The sequence below is a fragment of the Phoxinus phoxinus genome, assembly GCF_949152265.1.
Source record: "Phoxinus phoxinus genome assembly, chromosome: 17".
Classification (NCBI taxonomy): Eukaryota; Metazoa; Chordata; class Actinopteri; order Cypriniformes; family Leuciscidae; genus Phoxinus; species Phoxinus phoxinus.
In genome coordinates, this window is record NC_136892.1 from 4625521 (window position 1) to 4642822 (window position 17302).

Below are 17302 nucleotides of genomic sequence, written 5' to 3' on the forward strand. Positions count from 1 at the left end.
CTGTTTGTTATTATGATGACTAAAAGTTCAGCGTCTAGCTGTCACGAAACTGCACGTGGACACAGACAGAGGAGATCCAAATGCAGGCTTTAATAAAGGATGATCCAGGTAACACAACGAATAAACAGGCAGAGGGTCAGAGTCCAGGTAAGCAGTCCAATATGGCAGAAGTACAATACAGGGGCAAGGCAAACGGGTAAACTAGATACGGGCAAGGTGTCCAGGAAACAGGGAAACTCGGAAACACAAGGAACTGGGAAAACGCTCAGCTTGCAGTATGACACTAACAACACTTAGCCAAGAGACAAAGGAAAACCAAGGCTTAAATCAGAGAAGCTAACCAGCATAATCAAAAACAGGTGAAAGACATAAAGCATAATCAGTCCAAGTAAAACCATAAGGAGGAATGAAAAATATAGAAGGAGTGCCCCCCAGTGGCTCACGCGGGCACTCCAGCCGCTGATTGTCACACTAGCTCATCAATGTCAGAATGATTAAAGAAGCCGGGGCTTACCATTCACAGAAGGATGTTAACAGTGAACGAATGCCTGGTCAAATGTAAGTAGATAAACATTTAATATTTGACAACTGTTTTACAATAGAAATGTTCAACTACCGACAGTATCCGGTGACGCAAATTACTCAACTTTTTTTTAAATATGAAAATGTTGCCTTTTTTAATTGAAAATATGCTATAATTTCCTTGATTCATGTAGAGAGAATGTATGCTAAAAATAAAATATTATTCGCAAATACTTTAAATTATTTCACTAATAAAATAAGCCTTTCTTTTTCTTTATTCCCTTAAATCGCTTTTATAATTAATTAATTCCTTTAAATAAAAATACCCAATTTTAATTTGACCTAAAGCTCCGAATATCCACTGACCTTAGAACCGCACCATATTGGTATCAAACTTAAGTTGTATATGTTCTGTCCACCAGTGTATCAGTCGATGTCAATAGTCAGGCAATGATGTTTTCAGAAGAAAAAAGACTTTGTCCTAACTCGTGATTTTTCTGTTTCTTTGGGAACCCAAAGTAGCGCCACACGTTGCTTTTCAAATTGTCAGGAGTGTAGATTTTGAACTCTTAGTTGATATTTTATAATCCTGTCCTCAATCTTCATCTTCTTAAGACCCTGTGTGACAGAATTACAGACCAAGAATGGATAATGCAGCGCAATTTGATGTTTTGGCTCGTGAGAGCCTGGATTTTTTAAATTATACTGAGAACTTTTGCCGTATTGCCATGACCAGCCCCTTCGATGACGAGACCCTGAAGTCATTGATCTGGATCGGGCTAATTATCACCACCATGTAGACCTCCCAGACACCTCTGGACTCAACTGGAGGTACGCCATCATCCAGTCCAGAACACAGCCTGACCCAGAGCACGTTTTAACACCTTTGATTTTTACGGAGAAACGTGTAGGAATTTCTTCCTAATTGTCTCTGAAATAGTGGTCAAGAATGGTTTGGCCACTGATCAAAATTTGATGTTGTCATTTCATTTGAAGTTCAGTACGCTCAAAATGCCCGTCAGCACAAGTACGGTGCTCAGAAAAGGAAAGAAAAGAGAAGAAGAGAAAAAAACATAGAGGCCTTAGAGATAAATATTTTTAAAAAGGTGGTGACGGTGAAGCTGGAACTAGTAAAGTCAACGTAGAGCAAGGTAAGAAACAGTGCAGCCAATGTTTACAAGCCTTGTAATGTAACCTAACAGGCCAGCTCTAATGTTAACGTCCGTTAGCTTGTATAAAAGCCTGACACAACACGTTATCTTTGACAGAAACAGTTGTGTTTGGTAGCTCCGTCAGAGAGGATGAGACAGAGAGGATAGAGATCCAGCTGCAGTCAGGTGACAGAGAGAGTGATGCGGGAGGGGGCCGCTACCCCGTAACGGAGGGACAGAGTCAGGCTACCGGTGAGAGAGAGGAGAGAGGGACAGAGTCAGGCTACCGGTGAGACTGATCACACACTTAATTTCAGCGATCCTGCCTTATGGCCAACTAGAATGACCGACTCTGATAGAGTGAACCTCGTACGTGTGATGGCAAAACGAACGCCTTTCTCAAAGAAGGCAAAGGAATTGCCAGCAGATGCAGAGGGCAGGGAATTCCCAAACTATTTGACATATATTCCGCATCCCACAATGGAAGGGAAAAATAGATAGGGACTGGATAGTATATAGCAGCTCAAAAAAGGCCTTATTTTGCCTACCATGCCTGCTGTTCTCCTTTGAAGTAGAAAAAACAACAACTAGTGCACTAAATTCCACAGATGGGATGAAAATATCGAATATAAAATACAGAAAGTTTTATGAGAGATTTCCAGAACATGAAAGAAACCGTGCACACAAACATTGTAATTGGAAGAACCTACAACATTCTGTCCTACAGAATTCTGGAATCGACAACCAACAACAAAAATTGATAAAGACAGAAATAAAAATAAAAAAGCGGCTGCTGGATGTAACACTGCACTTAGGCTTCAGGAATCTGCCATTCAGGGGCAGCACAAATACACTAGATGAGCCAGACAATGGAAATGTTCTTGGCATAATTGAGCTGTTGGCAAAGTATGACAGTATCCTAAATTACCATTTACATAACATTAGAGAGCACCGGCAACAGGAAAAGAGACTCCAAGCTCATTACCTTTCACCTGACAGCCAAGACGAATTTATTGAACTTTGTGCTCAGCATGTCCTAAACACTATTTTGAGGAAAAGGCAAAAATCAACATTCTATTCCATGATGTGTGTGTGATGCAACCCCAGATGTATCAAACTTGGAGCAAAATGTACTGTTGCTGAGGTATGTCAGTCAAACTTCCCCTGGGAAATAAGAGAACGTTTCCTTGAATTTAAGGACTTTTCAAAAAAGACAGGAGAGGAAATCGCCACAATGGTGGAACAATCACTAGGTGAACATGGGATAGATATAGCTGATTGCAGGGGTCAGTGCTATGATAATGGAGCTAACAACATGGCAGGAAAAGTGAGAGGAGTGCAAGTTCGCATACTGAATAAAAATCCCTTGGCCACATACTCATCATGTGCATCTCACTGGTGTACATGCAGCCTATTCTTGAAATAGACCTATTCTTGGGCTTCATCAATCAGCTGTACAAACTATTCAGTGGCAGCCCTCACCGATGGGAAATCTTACAAAGAGTTTTGGGTTGTTCTCTGCACAGCTTGTCTGACACAAGATGGAGTGCACGGATAGAGCCAGTGCGCCCAGTGGCAAAACATTTGCCCGGTGTGATCCAGGCATTAGACACCTTTATCACTACAGGTAACCAGTGAAGCCAAAGCTGAAGCACAGGGTCTAAAGACCTACTTTCAGTCCTTTAATGCAGTTTTGCTCCTCACTTTTCCTCCATGGGCATCAAATTCCAGTTAGAAATGAGACAGAGAAAGAGGAAGCGTTTCTTTGATGAGTCAGAAAAGCAAGGGACATAGGAGCAAAGCCCAGAGACCCTACTCAGAGATAGAGTGTTTCATGTTGCAATGGACAGCATAATCTCTCAACTACATGTACGGTTCTCATCAATGCAGCAGATATGCGACGAGTTCTGCGTCCTGTGGAAATTCAGAGATATGCCACAGGACAGAATCAGTGCATCATCTCTGAGACATATATAAGAATGACCTCACAGAGTCCCTTGAAGACCAAATTCAGCACTTAAAGAAAACATATAGAGCAACTTTTGAAGATGGTCTTGGACCTCTGGACCTACTTAATGCCATATACACAATGGGACTAATGAGCATTTATGGAGACCTGTGTTTCCTACTGCGTATTATCTCGTCTCGGGCCCAGGCAAGGCTGTCAGCTGGCCTGCTGGTGGAAATAGAGACTGACGACTGGCTGATGGACTTCAGTGCAGAGCTATCGACTCCCACCCTATCCCACCCCGTTTCGTGTTCTTCATCGCGGTTTCTAGACAACACTGTGAACTGTTTGGACAATGATTTATCAGTTTGCTCAGATTCTTCATCACTGTTTCTAGGCAGCACTAAGAACTGTTTGGACTTTCATTTATCTGAATCATAATCGCTTTTTCTAGACAGCATTGAGACCGTTTCATTGAACTGTTGGCAATTGGAATTACCATCATTGATCAAGTCTCCATCTGCCACTGTCACCGCAGAGCTCAGTCAGTCCTCCAGCCCTGCCTCTGCTTGAGGTTTGCAGCCCTTCGCCATCTCTAGGAATGCTTTGCTGTGACGTCAAGCAACCACCAGCAGCACCTGAGCAAGAGGATCCTGCGGCTCCAGCCTCTGATTACTTCGCTCAATCCCGGCCCGTTAACCTGTTGGCTCCTTCCACATTCGGCTCCACCAGACACCCTCGGCCTTGTGGCTCCACCGGGTTCCTTCATCCCACCGGCTTCCCCTTGGTCAGTCGTCACTCAACTTCCGCCACGGTTTAATGAAACACTTATGTTCAATAAGTTTTGTTTTCATCTATCACATGTGTTTCTTTGTCTTAGTTTCCCGCCAGTCATCAGTTGCCATAGACACATCTAATCACACCTGTTCGTTATCTTCTCAATATCACTGCGAATTTAAGTTCCTTCAGTTGTCGGTTATTATTTGTGTTAGTGCGCGGTTACACCTGCTGCCTTCTAGTTTAATAAACCTTGTTGATATTTTTATAATCTGTGTTCATCTTCTTCTGACCCCGTGTGACAAGTGTACCATGCGTACTCAAAAGGTTTATATTAGTGTAGTGTAAGTTAGCATCGCTATAACACAGATTTTCTTACTCTTTCACTGTATATGATGAAATATATTTAAGATTAACTTTAATTTGATTATTTATTAATTTCATTTTATAATTTTATATAAACATAATATAATTATAGTTGTGTTAAGATTCAATAAAACTTCTTAGCATGATTATGAGGCCGCACGGAGAAAGTACTTTTTGCCTACGTGTGGTTAGAAATGTAGAAACATTTTTAGAATGAAAGTTTTTAGTGAATCATGATTTATTCAGGAAAACACGCAGATTTCAGGCAAAAATGTGTCTGTTGACATGCTTGGTGAATAAGACTGGGTCTTCCTAGCATTGTTGGGGAAGCACACACACTGTCAGTTTAAATCTAGACTGAAAACACATCTCTTTAACCTGGCATACACATAACAGATCACATTTCTATAATTCACATCCGTTAAAGGATTGTTAGGCTGCAACCGGGAACACTTTCCATGACAACCGATGTACTCGTTACATCGTAACAAGAATGGTATCTAAGCTAGCTAATATTAGTCTTTCTATTTATCCCGAGGTCACAGTAGTCAGCCATATTCGGTCCGTATCCAGATCGACCTGCACCTAAACACAACCACATCGTAGCCCTGAATGTCAGCAGAAATTGTGTCAACTAGACAAACCCCTGTGAATGCCTCGTCACGTCAGCCATCGGCACAGATCCTCAGCAAAGACCACAAGAACAAGACAGGTCTTCCTCGCTGACCCTATGGCCAGCTTCGGTGATGACTCCGATCTTCAAGCAAAAGGAACTGGATGAAATATTTTAATGTCACCAATCTACAATCTGATCTCTGATTTTGATGCATAATCGCACCATGTTCGTTCATTGGCTAGAGGAGAACTGGCCTCCCGACTGAGCCTGGTTTTTCCCCAAAAAAAATTCTCCCTTTTGTCACCTGATGGAGTTTGGGTTCCTTGCAACTGTCTCCTCTGGCTTGCTTAGATGAGGACATTTAATATTCAACAATATCATTGATCTGACTGTACTGACGCTGTTGTATGAGAACTGGACGATGACATAACTGTTTTCTGCAGAACTGCTTTATAGATTAAATAAACCAATTTATTAATAATTGATGATCTTTACAACAGAAATGAATCAACTTAAGCTTAACAATGACACTATTTTCTTTTAGAGCTGCTGTACAGCAGAAATGAACTCTGTCTGCTTCGTTGAATCATTTTCCTGTTATCACTGTAAAGTTGCTTTAAACAATCTGCATAAAGCTCTATGTAAATAAAGGTGACTTGGCTTGACTTGACAACCTTTTCTTCAAGATTTTGAGTGCTCAAGCAGTTTCCTGATCCAGTTGTCCACTGTTCTCCCAATAATTTCTCCCAATAACTTTTTCTAAGTAATAAACGTGACCAAAATAAATAAAAGGGGTAAAAAATAATGAATGAAAACAAAAGTGACACTAACTTTGTGGAGTTGTGAAATTGAAACTGTATGTCTATATCACCGATATCATTCGATACATTTGGCAGTTACATTGTATTCAAAGTACACATTTTACATTTTTGTCAATTCTTGCTTACCCTGGGAATCGAACCCATGACCTTGGCGTTGCAAGCGCCAACGCTCTACTGTTTGAGCTACAGGAAAGCCATTTATTGGACCATAAGCCATTTGTCATTTATTGGAGAGTAAATTTGGAGATTTTGTTGCTTTCAATTGAAATGAAGGGAAGTAAATATCTGTCCAGTCTGAGTGTATTGGGGATTGAGTCAGGCTTTAGAAGAAGGTACACAATGTCAGGTAAAGGGTCAATACCTCACGAAAACAAATACAAAGCACTTGCCCTCACTGTTGAGGGACATTCAAAAGCTGGTCTAATCCCTTTGGCTAGAGTTGCTGACACTGGCTAACCCTTTAGAATGGGCCCTCTGTCATAGTGTGGGAAGCTTGCTGCATCTTACCCAACCAGTCCATGTGCGGCAACACCATTGCGCTAAGCTTGCGGCATACCTGCCCTCACTGTTTTTAAGAAGGCAATCCAAACCTACCACTAACCCACATCGCTGAGAGGAACCAGGTCAGTGGACACATATATTTTTTCTAGGCCTATATATTGTATTGTTTTCAGGTGTCATTTAGAACACGGTGTTTAGAAATGTATTAGTGTTTTACATACCATAGTAATAATTACACTCTGAAAAACAAAAAGCAACTACAACAAATACATTTTCCTCATGAGTCACTTAAACAATTGGTCACTTACAAATTTTTTTGGTTATTTTTTTCTCAAAATCTGCTTTTTTAAATGACATTTTAAGCCATGAATTTAAAGCAATGAATATCACAGGAAGTATATTTTAACACCTGCAGTGAATCTTTGGGATTTCCAAAAGAAAGAAAAATGATTGAAGGTGACCGAGAACTTTCAGCTATGACTCAGGAGCTCTGGGACAATGACGTCAATCGGCTGAGACCTGGGATAGACTATCGCATATCTCTACAGGTAATTCTGAAATCGTTTCTGTGTGAAGTTTACAAGCTCTCTAGAAATAGACACTCTAATAATAATATAAATAATAATTCTGAATAATATTTGACATCTACTTTCTGTTGCATCCTTTACAATTTACACTAAAATGTGACATGCATTTTCTATTTTCTATTTGTTGACGTAAGGTCAAAAGGTCATAGAGCTCCTATTTAACAACATACAAACTGAGATGAGCATTGTTCTTTAGTGCTGTGTTTAGAAAACCATTCACAGTGACACTTTTTGGACATGGCTGCAAAACATTAACTTGGATGCGTACTAGGATTGTTAATGATATATAGTAATTATATGATTTAATCACAACTAATTGATCGCATTAATAATTAATGTTTATTATATTGCAGTTGTACTTAATGATCATGTTAACATTTTCTGATTAAGGTCAATATTCTGGTTAAGGTTCTATTCTGAAAGTTACACACTAACCAGCAATTAAAACATTCCTGTCTTCAGATATAATAATAATATGGATAATTATATTTCAGGTTTACCCAGTAATTAATTCCCTGTCTAAAGCCATGCTTTATGGCAGCCATGCATGAAAAAAAGAAGAAAAAAATGCTTGAAAATGCTTTTGGAAGTTCCTCAAACTTTGCTTTATCTCACAGGGCAAAGCGGGTGATCTGGGAGGTATTGACGATTGCAATGATGGAGCAGGGTTGCCTTTGTTCACTTTTGTTGACGAAAGCATTTTCAAAAAGGAGACTTTCTTGGGTAGGAAATCAGCTATGTATGATTTTGTTCATTTTAAAGTGTGATAGAAAAAAAGTGTTTCTACAGGGAATGTGCAGACTAAGATCACACCTGTCGCGTTTTTTAGGTTGCTAGGCAGATAGTAGGCAAATAAATAGGCAAAAGTACCCGGATGACGTAGGCTACTACTTCCAGTGAGATTTTGGAGTGTGCATACAATTGACACTTTACTATCCCATGAGGCCATGGGAGAGGATTTATGAATGATTTATTTAACGCTGGTAATGACCGGTCGTGAAGTAATTACATATTTAAAATAAGTATCTACTCGGGAGAGTATGCGATTTCGGAAGCAGCCAAAGAAAGCCACAGAAGCTACAAAGGTGAGTTTGATCATAGTTGAACTCTGCAGGAAAGTGGACCTTGAGACCCAGTGAGCCCTAATACAGATACTGGTTTATGTGTTAACTAAGATTTCCCTCTAGCAGTGAACCATTGAAATTGTTCTGAATATATAGCAATTACAGGCAAACATGCGGCCTGTATCTCAAACCATTAGATTTATCCACACAGAAGAACTGATGTAAAACATAAATAAAAACCTCCATCCGTACGGGACTTCAGCCGGATGTAAATAGTGATCCTAGAATTGTATAGTGTACCTTCAAGAATCAGTAACAAAAGAAATGTAAGAAGACTCATCATCATGTTTGATGGTTATTATTTTCTGTAAAAAGTAATTAACTTGACAAACAAAAAGAGCAACTTATTGAATTAAAAATAGATACTGTATATGCAGTGATCAATAATGGAACAACTACTTGTCATGACATGATTGGAAATAATATTGATCTAGTATGGGTACTAATTAGGAGATGAAGCTGAAATGTTTTGTCTTCATAATGATATTTGTGTCATTTCAGCTTTCATCTCACTTCTGGACAACTATGAAAGTGCTACTGGTGAACCAGAAATTGTCACACCAGAGGAAGAACTGGAAAATCACAAGTTCCTGGATTCAATCATAAAGACTCCCACTATGAAGGTAATAAATGGGTCACGGAAGTTATTCATAACTTGTGATGAGAAATAATTCAGCTGTATTCTGTTTTTCAAAATAACAGTTTGAGATGTTATTTTTATTTTTTGTGAAGTATCATGCACAGAGGTAAAACTAAAAAGAGAAATGAGTTTATTAAACCTTACAATTTCCGTAAGATAGTGTACTGAATATTAATCTGCAACAATTGTGTATTTGCTAAAATTAGATTGCCCACAAATATCTAGTGGAGAAGCATCTCTCTCCAGAGAACACCACAGACTTCAAGAAGCAGCTGTATAAAGTTTGGTTTGAGCTGTATGCCAGGAGAGGATCCAGTAAGTAAGTATAGAGGATTCAAAAGAGTTTGCAGGAGATTATCTGGGGCCAGATTCACAAAAATCTTTGTCTTAAAGGGATACTCCCCTGAAAATATAAATTACTTCAAACTATTTACTTACTAATGCCATGCCAGATTTAAATGACATTCTTTCTTGAGTAGAACACAAATTAAGATTTTTTGAAAAATAATCCATCTCTTTGAGTCCGTATAATGCAAGTGAATGTGTGCCCAAAAATTGATGCTTCAAGCCTCCAACCAATCAAGAACCGATGGATAGATTTTTTTCTTCTTCGATAATCCGTTTCCCTCGGATGTACGTCACAGTGCGGAGGAAAATATATTTTGCTATTTCTGATACATCAAAACTTTAAGACAACTTTTATTCTTAAGAATGTGTGATGAATTTGGTCCCTGTTCACACTGACAGCCAGGTAACTTGATATTCATTTATGTAACTTAGTCATTTTTATGACTTTGGTTTTGATTGTTTCTCTCTCCACACAAGACCGGACTCTTCTGGTTTTGAACATGTCTTTGTAGGAGAGACGAGAGGAGGCCATACCGTCATTGGTTTCCATAACTGGATTCAGTTGTACTTACAGGAGAAACTAGGACACATCGACTACAAAGGATATAGTGCGAATGGCAAATCACCAAAGGTATGTTTGTAATATCACTGGAATGTACAAATACCACTTAGATTCATTTAGTTTGTTAATAACAAATACATTATAAAATGTATTAAATGTTTGCATGTTTTAATAAAATAATAAAAAATAGTTCTCTTGTAATAACTTAGTTTTAAAGAAATACCCAAAATAAAAATAATTTACTCACCTCCATGTCGTTCCAAAATCATATGATTTTCTTTCTTTTGCGTAACAAAAAAGATACAATAAAGTCCATACCGTAATAGTCAATGGTTTCCAACAGTTCTCGAGTCTGGTCCTCGAGATCCACATTCCTGCAGAGTTTTTCTCCAACACTAATCAAACATAAACTGTAAAAAAAAAAAAAAACTTTAAGTCATTGTGAGATAAACTTTAATTGAAGTAATTTCAACTTAAATTATATTAAATTTACTTAAAAAAAATGTTGAATCTTGTATAACATAAAAAAAGGATAAGTTAAATTGTTTAACTTATTTTGATGAGTTGAGCAATGTAAAAACATATGTTGTCAACTTATTGATTGTACAATGTTTTGAAGTGTATCACACCAAGTTAATCAAGGTCTTCAGAATTACTAGAATGCTGTTGGATCAGGGTTCGAGCTAAACGAAAGTTGACCTCGAGGGCCAGAGTTGAGAACTCCTGATCAAAGCGGCTTTACATCATGAAAGTCTGACTCGGAGGAAGACCGTGAGAGCTTAGGGGGACATTTGGGACATTTGATGCTTTTTGCCATGGCGACATGGCAAAAAGCATCAAACCTCATTGGTTGTTGCGTGTCACATCACTTGACGCCATGGTGTCATCACGCAAGCACCAGTGAGGTTTGGTGTAATAATAATAATATTAGTTACAATAAGTGGTGCAGGTATGACGTCAGAACCCGGAAGACTAATCCACTGCTCGTTCCTTCGAGATATTCCTATGCAGGTTTATAATGGGGTCTTTCAATTTATGAATAACAATTCTTTTCTATCTTATAATCTATCTTATCTAGTTGTTTATTAAAAACTTATGTTTTAAAAAATAAACATAACAGCTGCAAAATTTGTGTTTCCGGTATGGGCGTGTAATTGACGTTGTAGAACAAAACGTCAAAGTATTGTCAAGTTATGTTTACAACAGACTTTATTTTAAATTGAATCCATTATAAAAAAAAACATAGGAAAATCCTGAGGGAACCAGGGGGCGGCGCTTTAATGTCATACCCGCACTACTCTATTGAAATGCAACCGGCATTATTATAGTTGAATCTTTTGCTTGACAGGTAAAAATATAATGGTTACTTAAAAGTGGCTGGGTTGTAGAATGAGGGGCACTAGGGTGCTTTCACATTTGTAGTTCAGTTTATTTGGTCCGGACCAAGGGCGAAATATTATACTTTCTAGCATTTTTTAGGCGTTTTGGTTCCTTTTCACTCCACACTGATTGCTCTGGTCCGAATCAGTTTATGAGTTGATGAAACGAACCAAAATGCAGTCACGTGACAATCCACATCACTCGTTGGCCAGATGTGTCTTGAACGTATTTCCATAACTGCACTTCGATTGGTCAGAATTAACATGCGGGAAAATTCCAACAGAACTCTTGGAAGTAAACAAAGAGGATCCGGCAGACAACACGCCGCTTTTTACTATGGAGAGACGACTGCGTGGGCTGATTGTACCCCTGGTCATAGTTTATTATATAGTTTATATACACCACTTTAGGCAAACAATCACATTTGAGAATGAAGCGAGGATGCGGCTTGAAAATAATGTTTTAATGCACTGCACGCGGCGAAGGCGCATCGCAAGTCACTTCAGGAGGAGGCGTGCATTAATGCTGCTTAATGTACGCCTCCAGTTAAGAACAGTGACATGCTCATAATCCCAAAAAATTGTCAACAAACATTAGTCCTCATCCCACTATGGCAGCTGGTTTAGTCCAAAAATGTGCAGTTCTTTGGCAGTTGGGTCTGTTTGAGGTCGGATCACGTTCTCACCACCAACAAACCGCTCCAGTGTTCGTTTGAAAGCGTACCGGAGACTCTTGTTTGGTCCGGTTTTGCTGCGCATCCGAGTGCGATTGCTGCATTCACACCGGCCCAAATCAACCGCACCACAGGGTGTGAACTCTAGTGTGATTAAACCGAACTGAAAGAGGCCGATGTGAAAGCACCCTAAGTCTCGTAGAACTTGGGTTAACATCAATTACAGCACCTTTAATTAAAATTGTTATACAAGTTCAAACCACTTTGCATGATTTACTAACTTGCTGAAATCTGTTGAGGAAAATCTTCTGCCCAAAACTTGTAATCAACCAATGAATCAATTACACTCTCTGTCTGTCTAATCACATTATTCTCTTTTTAATGCATAATCATCATTTCTTTTTCTTCTAATTTTCATATTCCCAGCCGGATGAGAACAAACACATGTTGGCTCTCCAGTTCAGTTGGAAGAATGGGATTAAACCCAAAGGAAGCATCTTTGTTGGTGTGAGCCCAGAGTTTGAGTTTGCCCTGTACACACTGTGTTTTCTCACGTCCCCAAACGAGCGAGTGAAAGTCTCCTTTAACGCCTATGAGGTGGAGATAGTCTGTCACCACTACAACCAGAAGCACATAGGCACTACCTATCCTGTCCTTGTGAAATACTTGAATGTATAACCATACGAAGTCATTCATAGTAAATGAATTCATTGTGGCAGGGAATAAGTATTGATTTTATATTTTAATCTCAAAAACAATAAAACCTCAATGCCATAGCCTTGTCTGTAGTGTCTAACATTTTCAGGGCAACATAAATGAATCTTGGCTACATGTATTCTGAAGGGATTTTTATAATGCGTGTAACCCACCGTGTGTTAGAGCCCTCAGTAGGGTGGTGCCAAACATGTAATAAACAATGTGTTGTTTGAATGTTATGGTTTAATGCTTAGCAAACGGAATCCAATAACAAATTGAACAGCACTTGCCTCTTATTACGTGCTTTGTACATTCCCGGAAACTCTGCACTTTGTAAAACAGCCAAGGACGATTTACATGACAACAATTGGGGTTTTTTTCCACTGATGCAAAAGCATGAGAAAAGCAGGTATTTAAATCAGTTGCCTGCTGCATTTATACAGTCATTGACACCACAATTATGCAAACAAGAATATGAACCCAGGGTTTAGGAATATCAGTGTGAATCGTCAGATTATGAATGTCCAGGATTAATTGTTAACCATGGTAAAGTATGAGCAGTGGGGAGCGTATCTATTTTCCCAAAGGTCCTGTGATGTTTTTCGTGAATGAATCAGTGTTTTTAAAATAATCTTTTAATTGAATTAGGAGTGCAATGGTACACAGAAGTTGCGGTTCGGTACGGTCCTCGGTTTTGGAGTCAAGGTTCGATACGAGTTTGGTACAACAGGAAAAGCAACAAATCCCCAATGCTAGGTTTCCTTTCATTTATTTTGAACAAGACATTAGTGCAAATTACAAATTAGTGTTTGTTCCACCTACAGTAGCGGCATTTAGTCCCCTAGTTGGTACAGCACAGCGCCCTATAGAGTATTAAGCAGTAAACAATGCACTCTTGCTTAGGTCATATTTTTTGTAGGGCTGATATAAAAAACTGATTTCTGGTTGCTTAAAATAAAAAAATAAAAAATTAAGGAATTGTTGATTTGTTACTCTAAAATTTCTAAATGATAGATTGACCATTGATGCGCTGTAAAACTCCTGTTTTCAAACATATAGGTTTGATTTTGATTCATTAATGTGATGTGAGTAGCCAACGCTGTAATGTTCTTTGCGCGTGAGAGTTTATTAACATGCCGTGACAATGGTGGATGCACAAAGTTCAATATTACGCTTTTTCAAGAAATCACTAAAAGGTGAGCAAGAAGGAGAAAAAGTGTCATCTACATCTGAGCCTACTTCACCTTTCCACGACGAGACAGCGAGTGAGGCGGCACCTGAGGCTTCCCATTTCCAGGACACGCATTTCATCACTGGACAGTAGTGAGACTTCTACAACACAAATCGGCACAATGCCAAATGTTTTTGTCTCATTATAACAGCAGAAACAACTCTCAGGAATACTTCGTCATCTATGGTCATACAGATAAGAGTAAGACGTCATTCCAAACTGTAAATGGTGTAGGCCTACACTCACAATAAAAACAAAAAATTGTGCTTTTGTAAAATAAAGAAAACAAACAGGATGCCGCTTTCTGCAGTCCCGTTTCCTTTCCGTGAATTAGTGTAGTGCGTCACAAAAATGTATCGAAACTCAGCATATATGCTACTAGCAAGCTCTTGCGTACCATCTGAACTCTTGGGCTGAATCCGAAATCTCTTGCATACCATCAGAACTCTTGGGCTGAATCCGAAATCTCCCACTATACCCTCAAATAGGACATTATATAAGGAGAGACAAAGGGGGTAATCCATCCGCCGGAAACTGAAGCCTCCCCGGGGCCGCCATTGTAGCAGACCATCTCCTGCTGTTAGCATTCCATTGACTCCCATTCATTTTGGCGTCACTTTGACAGCGAATAACTTTACATCTGAGGCGTTTAAAGACTCCATTTGTCCATTATTTATTTCTAAAGAAACACGACAATGTATAAAAGGCTCCATTACTTTGTATCTTACCTTATGGCCCCGTAGAAGCTGTTTTTGTAAAAATAGGCCAACGATTGCGTCATAACCACACGACTCTCTGTCGCACAGTCGAGAAATGATCGTATAGACAGGAAGAGAAGCTCGGAGAAGCTAATTTATCTACTTCATTAAATTAAGTATGGGTAACAGGGTATACCTATATTAACAGGGGATCAGGAAATGTGTGGTTATATTCGGCGACCATCATGCCATTAACGTTATACAACATCATGTGCATTATGTGCCCAGCAAGCATGTTATCTTTTCCAATGCCTAATTTCACAGATATTTAAAATATGCGCTCCCTGGGCGGTTAAATAAATATGACTCATTTAACTTGCATTCGACTTACATTAGCTGTTTAAGTTTAATTACTAATGTTAACTAGCATTTAGTTTGCAATAATTAGCCTGTGCCTAGTATGTTATATCCTTACCTATTGGGGTATAAATTCATATCACAAGTTCTTGAATATCATTTTACATAACTTATTAATATTATGCATTAACCTAATATGTCGTACTGGCGTTACATTTTAAAATAAATAAATACTATGCAAAATTACAAAATAATTAATCAGAATACTTAATTAATTAATTAATTAATTAGTTACATTTATATAGCGCTTTATCTGAGACCTCAAAGCGCTTTACATAGTAGGAGGGAATCTCCTCAACCACCACCAATGTGCAGCATCCACTTGGATGATGCGACGGCAGCCATTTTGCGCCAGAACGCCCACCACACACCAGCTTACTGGTGGAGAGGAGACAGTGATGAAGCCAATCAGTATATCAGTATATACTTACCAAAAGTTGCTCCTGCTCGCCACCTCTGCAAGATTAGGTGATTCAGATTTTTCTTGGCACAGCTACTAGAAGACTTACAACTGTCAGACAGGTTGCGCACGTCACATCTACGTCGTCAAGCTCAGTTTGAGGCTGTGCAGTACGCCTGGCGATCAGGAAGTGAGTGCTTCAAATGGGCTTCACTTTTCTCCGTTGAAATCTATGGTGTCGCTGAGTCCATTTTATATACTGTCTATGAAGGGGACAGCCATATTGTTTCTTCTGCTTTTTCCTGTTGTGGCGGTTAGCAAACAGCATTGCATTACCATACGCCCCCTTCTGGATTGGAGTGTGGATCGCCTGTAACTGACTGTATTCATCGTCTGACTGTATGCACTGAAACATGACGTCCATACTGTAGCGTTACACCCCTAAATTGATTTAAACCTACATTTTCATTTCCATACACTGACTCATATTTCTTATTCACTGAAGTCTCTCCCCTTTGAATCTCAATTTCAAGCGCGTGACTTCTTTGGTGATTTCTCCTGCCTGTAAATACTGGCTATAGCATGAGCCAACCGTTTTCAAGTGTGGACTGTACAGGGGCATTTCATTGGGTTGGACATACTGAACGAATATCACCAGTACAATCAGTCATGACATTCTCAAAGTTATGATGCTGATCAACTTTTCCAAACTTGCAAATGCTTTGGCAATATGAATTTAAAAACATTATTTTTTAGGAACTTAAGATTGAAAACTGAACGAGAAAGGGCATTCACCCATTCAGTTTGTGAGTCAGTCTTGATTAACAAGGAGGGAAAGCGGGTGCAATGCAAAGATAGCATGCACAAAACATAATCCTAAATATGGAATTAAAATTAGTTTTGCTGTCATTTGTGGTGAAAACCTCTATGGTGCATAGAGTTCTGGGTAGCAGCGTCATTACCTTGAATAGAATGTGACCCAATTGCACTTGTTCATGAACAAAATAAATGAATCAGACATATTGTTTGTGAAATGTTGACTGACTGCACAAAAAGGGACATGTCCTTCACTAAAAATGAGTCATTCATTTTCAACAAGAACAGAATAGATTAATTTTAAATTTACAAATGTGACTGATGATACTGACAATACATTAAAATGACAAAGATGCTACTGAATTGCATAGAGGAAAGAATAGATCCTATGTTCCCAGAGTAATTTTTCTGAAATTGCATCCTTTCATTATAATATTTCTCACTGATTATCATCACATGTTCTAATGGCTCTTTTTCTCCTTGCAATGGTCACATTTCCCTGCATCATGTTTCCATATTCTCTGCAGTGTACTATCAAGAGCCATATGTCCGGACCTAAATCTGGAGATTATTGTTTCTTCTCATCTGTTTCTTCATGTTAATCTAACTAACCCTTAAGTTTGTTGAATGTAATAAAACCATCCAGCAGTTCTAGCCTTTTCCAAATGTGTCCTCCCCATCTCTTTCTCCCACATTAGCTGGTACACTTAATCCTATCATCTGAATCCTATATAACATATACAATTTCATTCAAGATGTCTGCTCTATTTTAGTGTATTCCAAGGACTCCTGGATTCATGGAACACACTGAATGATAAAAGCCTCGTTCAGACTCTCAGTCCAAATCAAATTTTTGCACATATCCGGTTGAAATCCGGTAATGCCTGGCTCACACTACAGGAGTTTTGAAATCCTAACTGATTTTTAAATCTGGTTGCACTACACACTTTAGGAGAATCTTTGCAGATTTTCTTACCTCAAATCTTAAACATGCTCATACTACAAGATTTGAAAATTGCGGCGCATCA

At 38.8% G+C, this 17302-nt stretch overlaps 1 protein-coding gene across 3 annotated transcripts; it reads left to right on the plus strand.

The window, feature by feature from the left end:
* Positions 1 to 6659: 6659 nt before the first annotated feature.
* endou2 (endonuclease, polyU-specific 2) lies at positions 6660 to 12944 on the plus strand. 3 transcript variants are annotated; one of them, XM_079586152.1, is made up of 7 exons: positions 6660 to 6824; positions 7095 to 7250; positions 7907 to 8012; positions 8915 to 9036; positions 9260 to 9372; positions 9879 to 10032; positions 12443 to 12944. In XM_079586152.1, the coding sequence occupies exons 2-7, from the start codon at positions 7149 to 7151 to the stop codon at positions 12692 to 12694; spliced, it is 849 nt and encodes a 282-aa protein (XP_079442278.1). In that variant the 5' UTR covers positions 6660 to 6824; positions 7095 to 7148; the 3' UTR covers positions 12695 to 12944. The 3 variants fall into 3 exon arrangements, with proteins under 3 accessions (XP_079442278.1, XP_079442279.1, XP_079442277.1); XM_079586153.1 differs by having other exon boundaries at positions 7141 to 7250; XM_079586151.1 differs by having other exon boundaries at positions 6662 to 6824; positions 7118 to 7250.
* The last annotated feature ends 4358 nt before the right edge of the window (positions 12945 to 17302 follow it).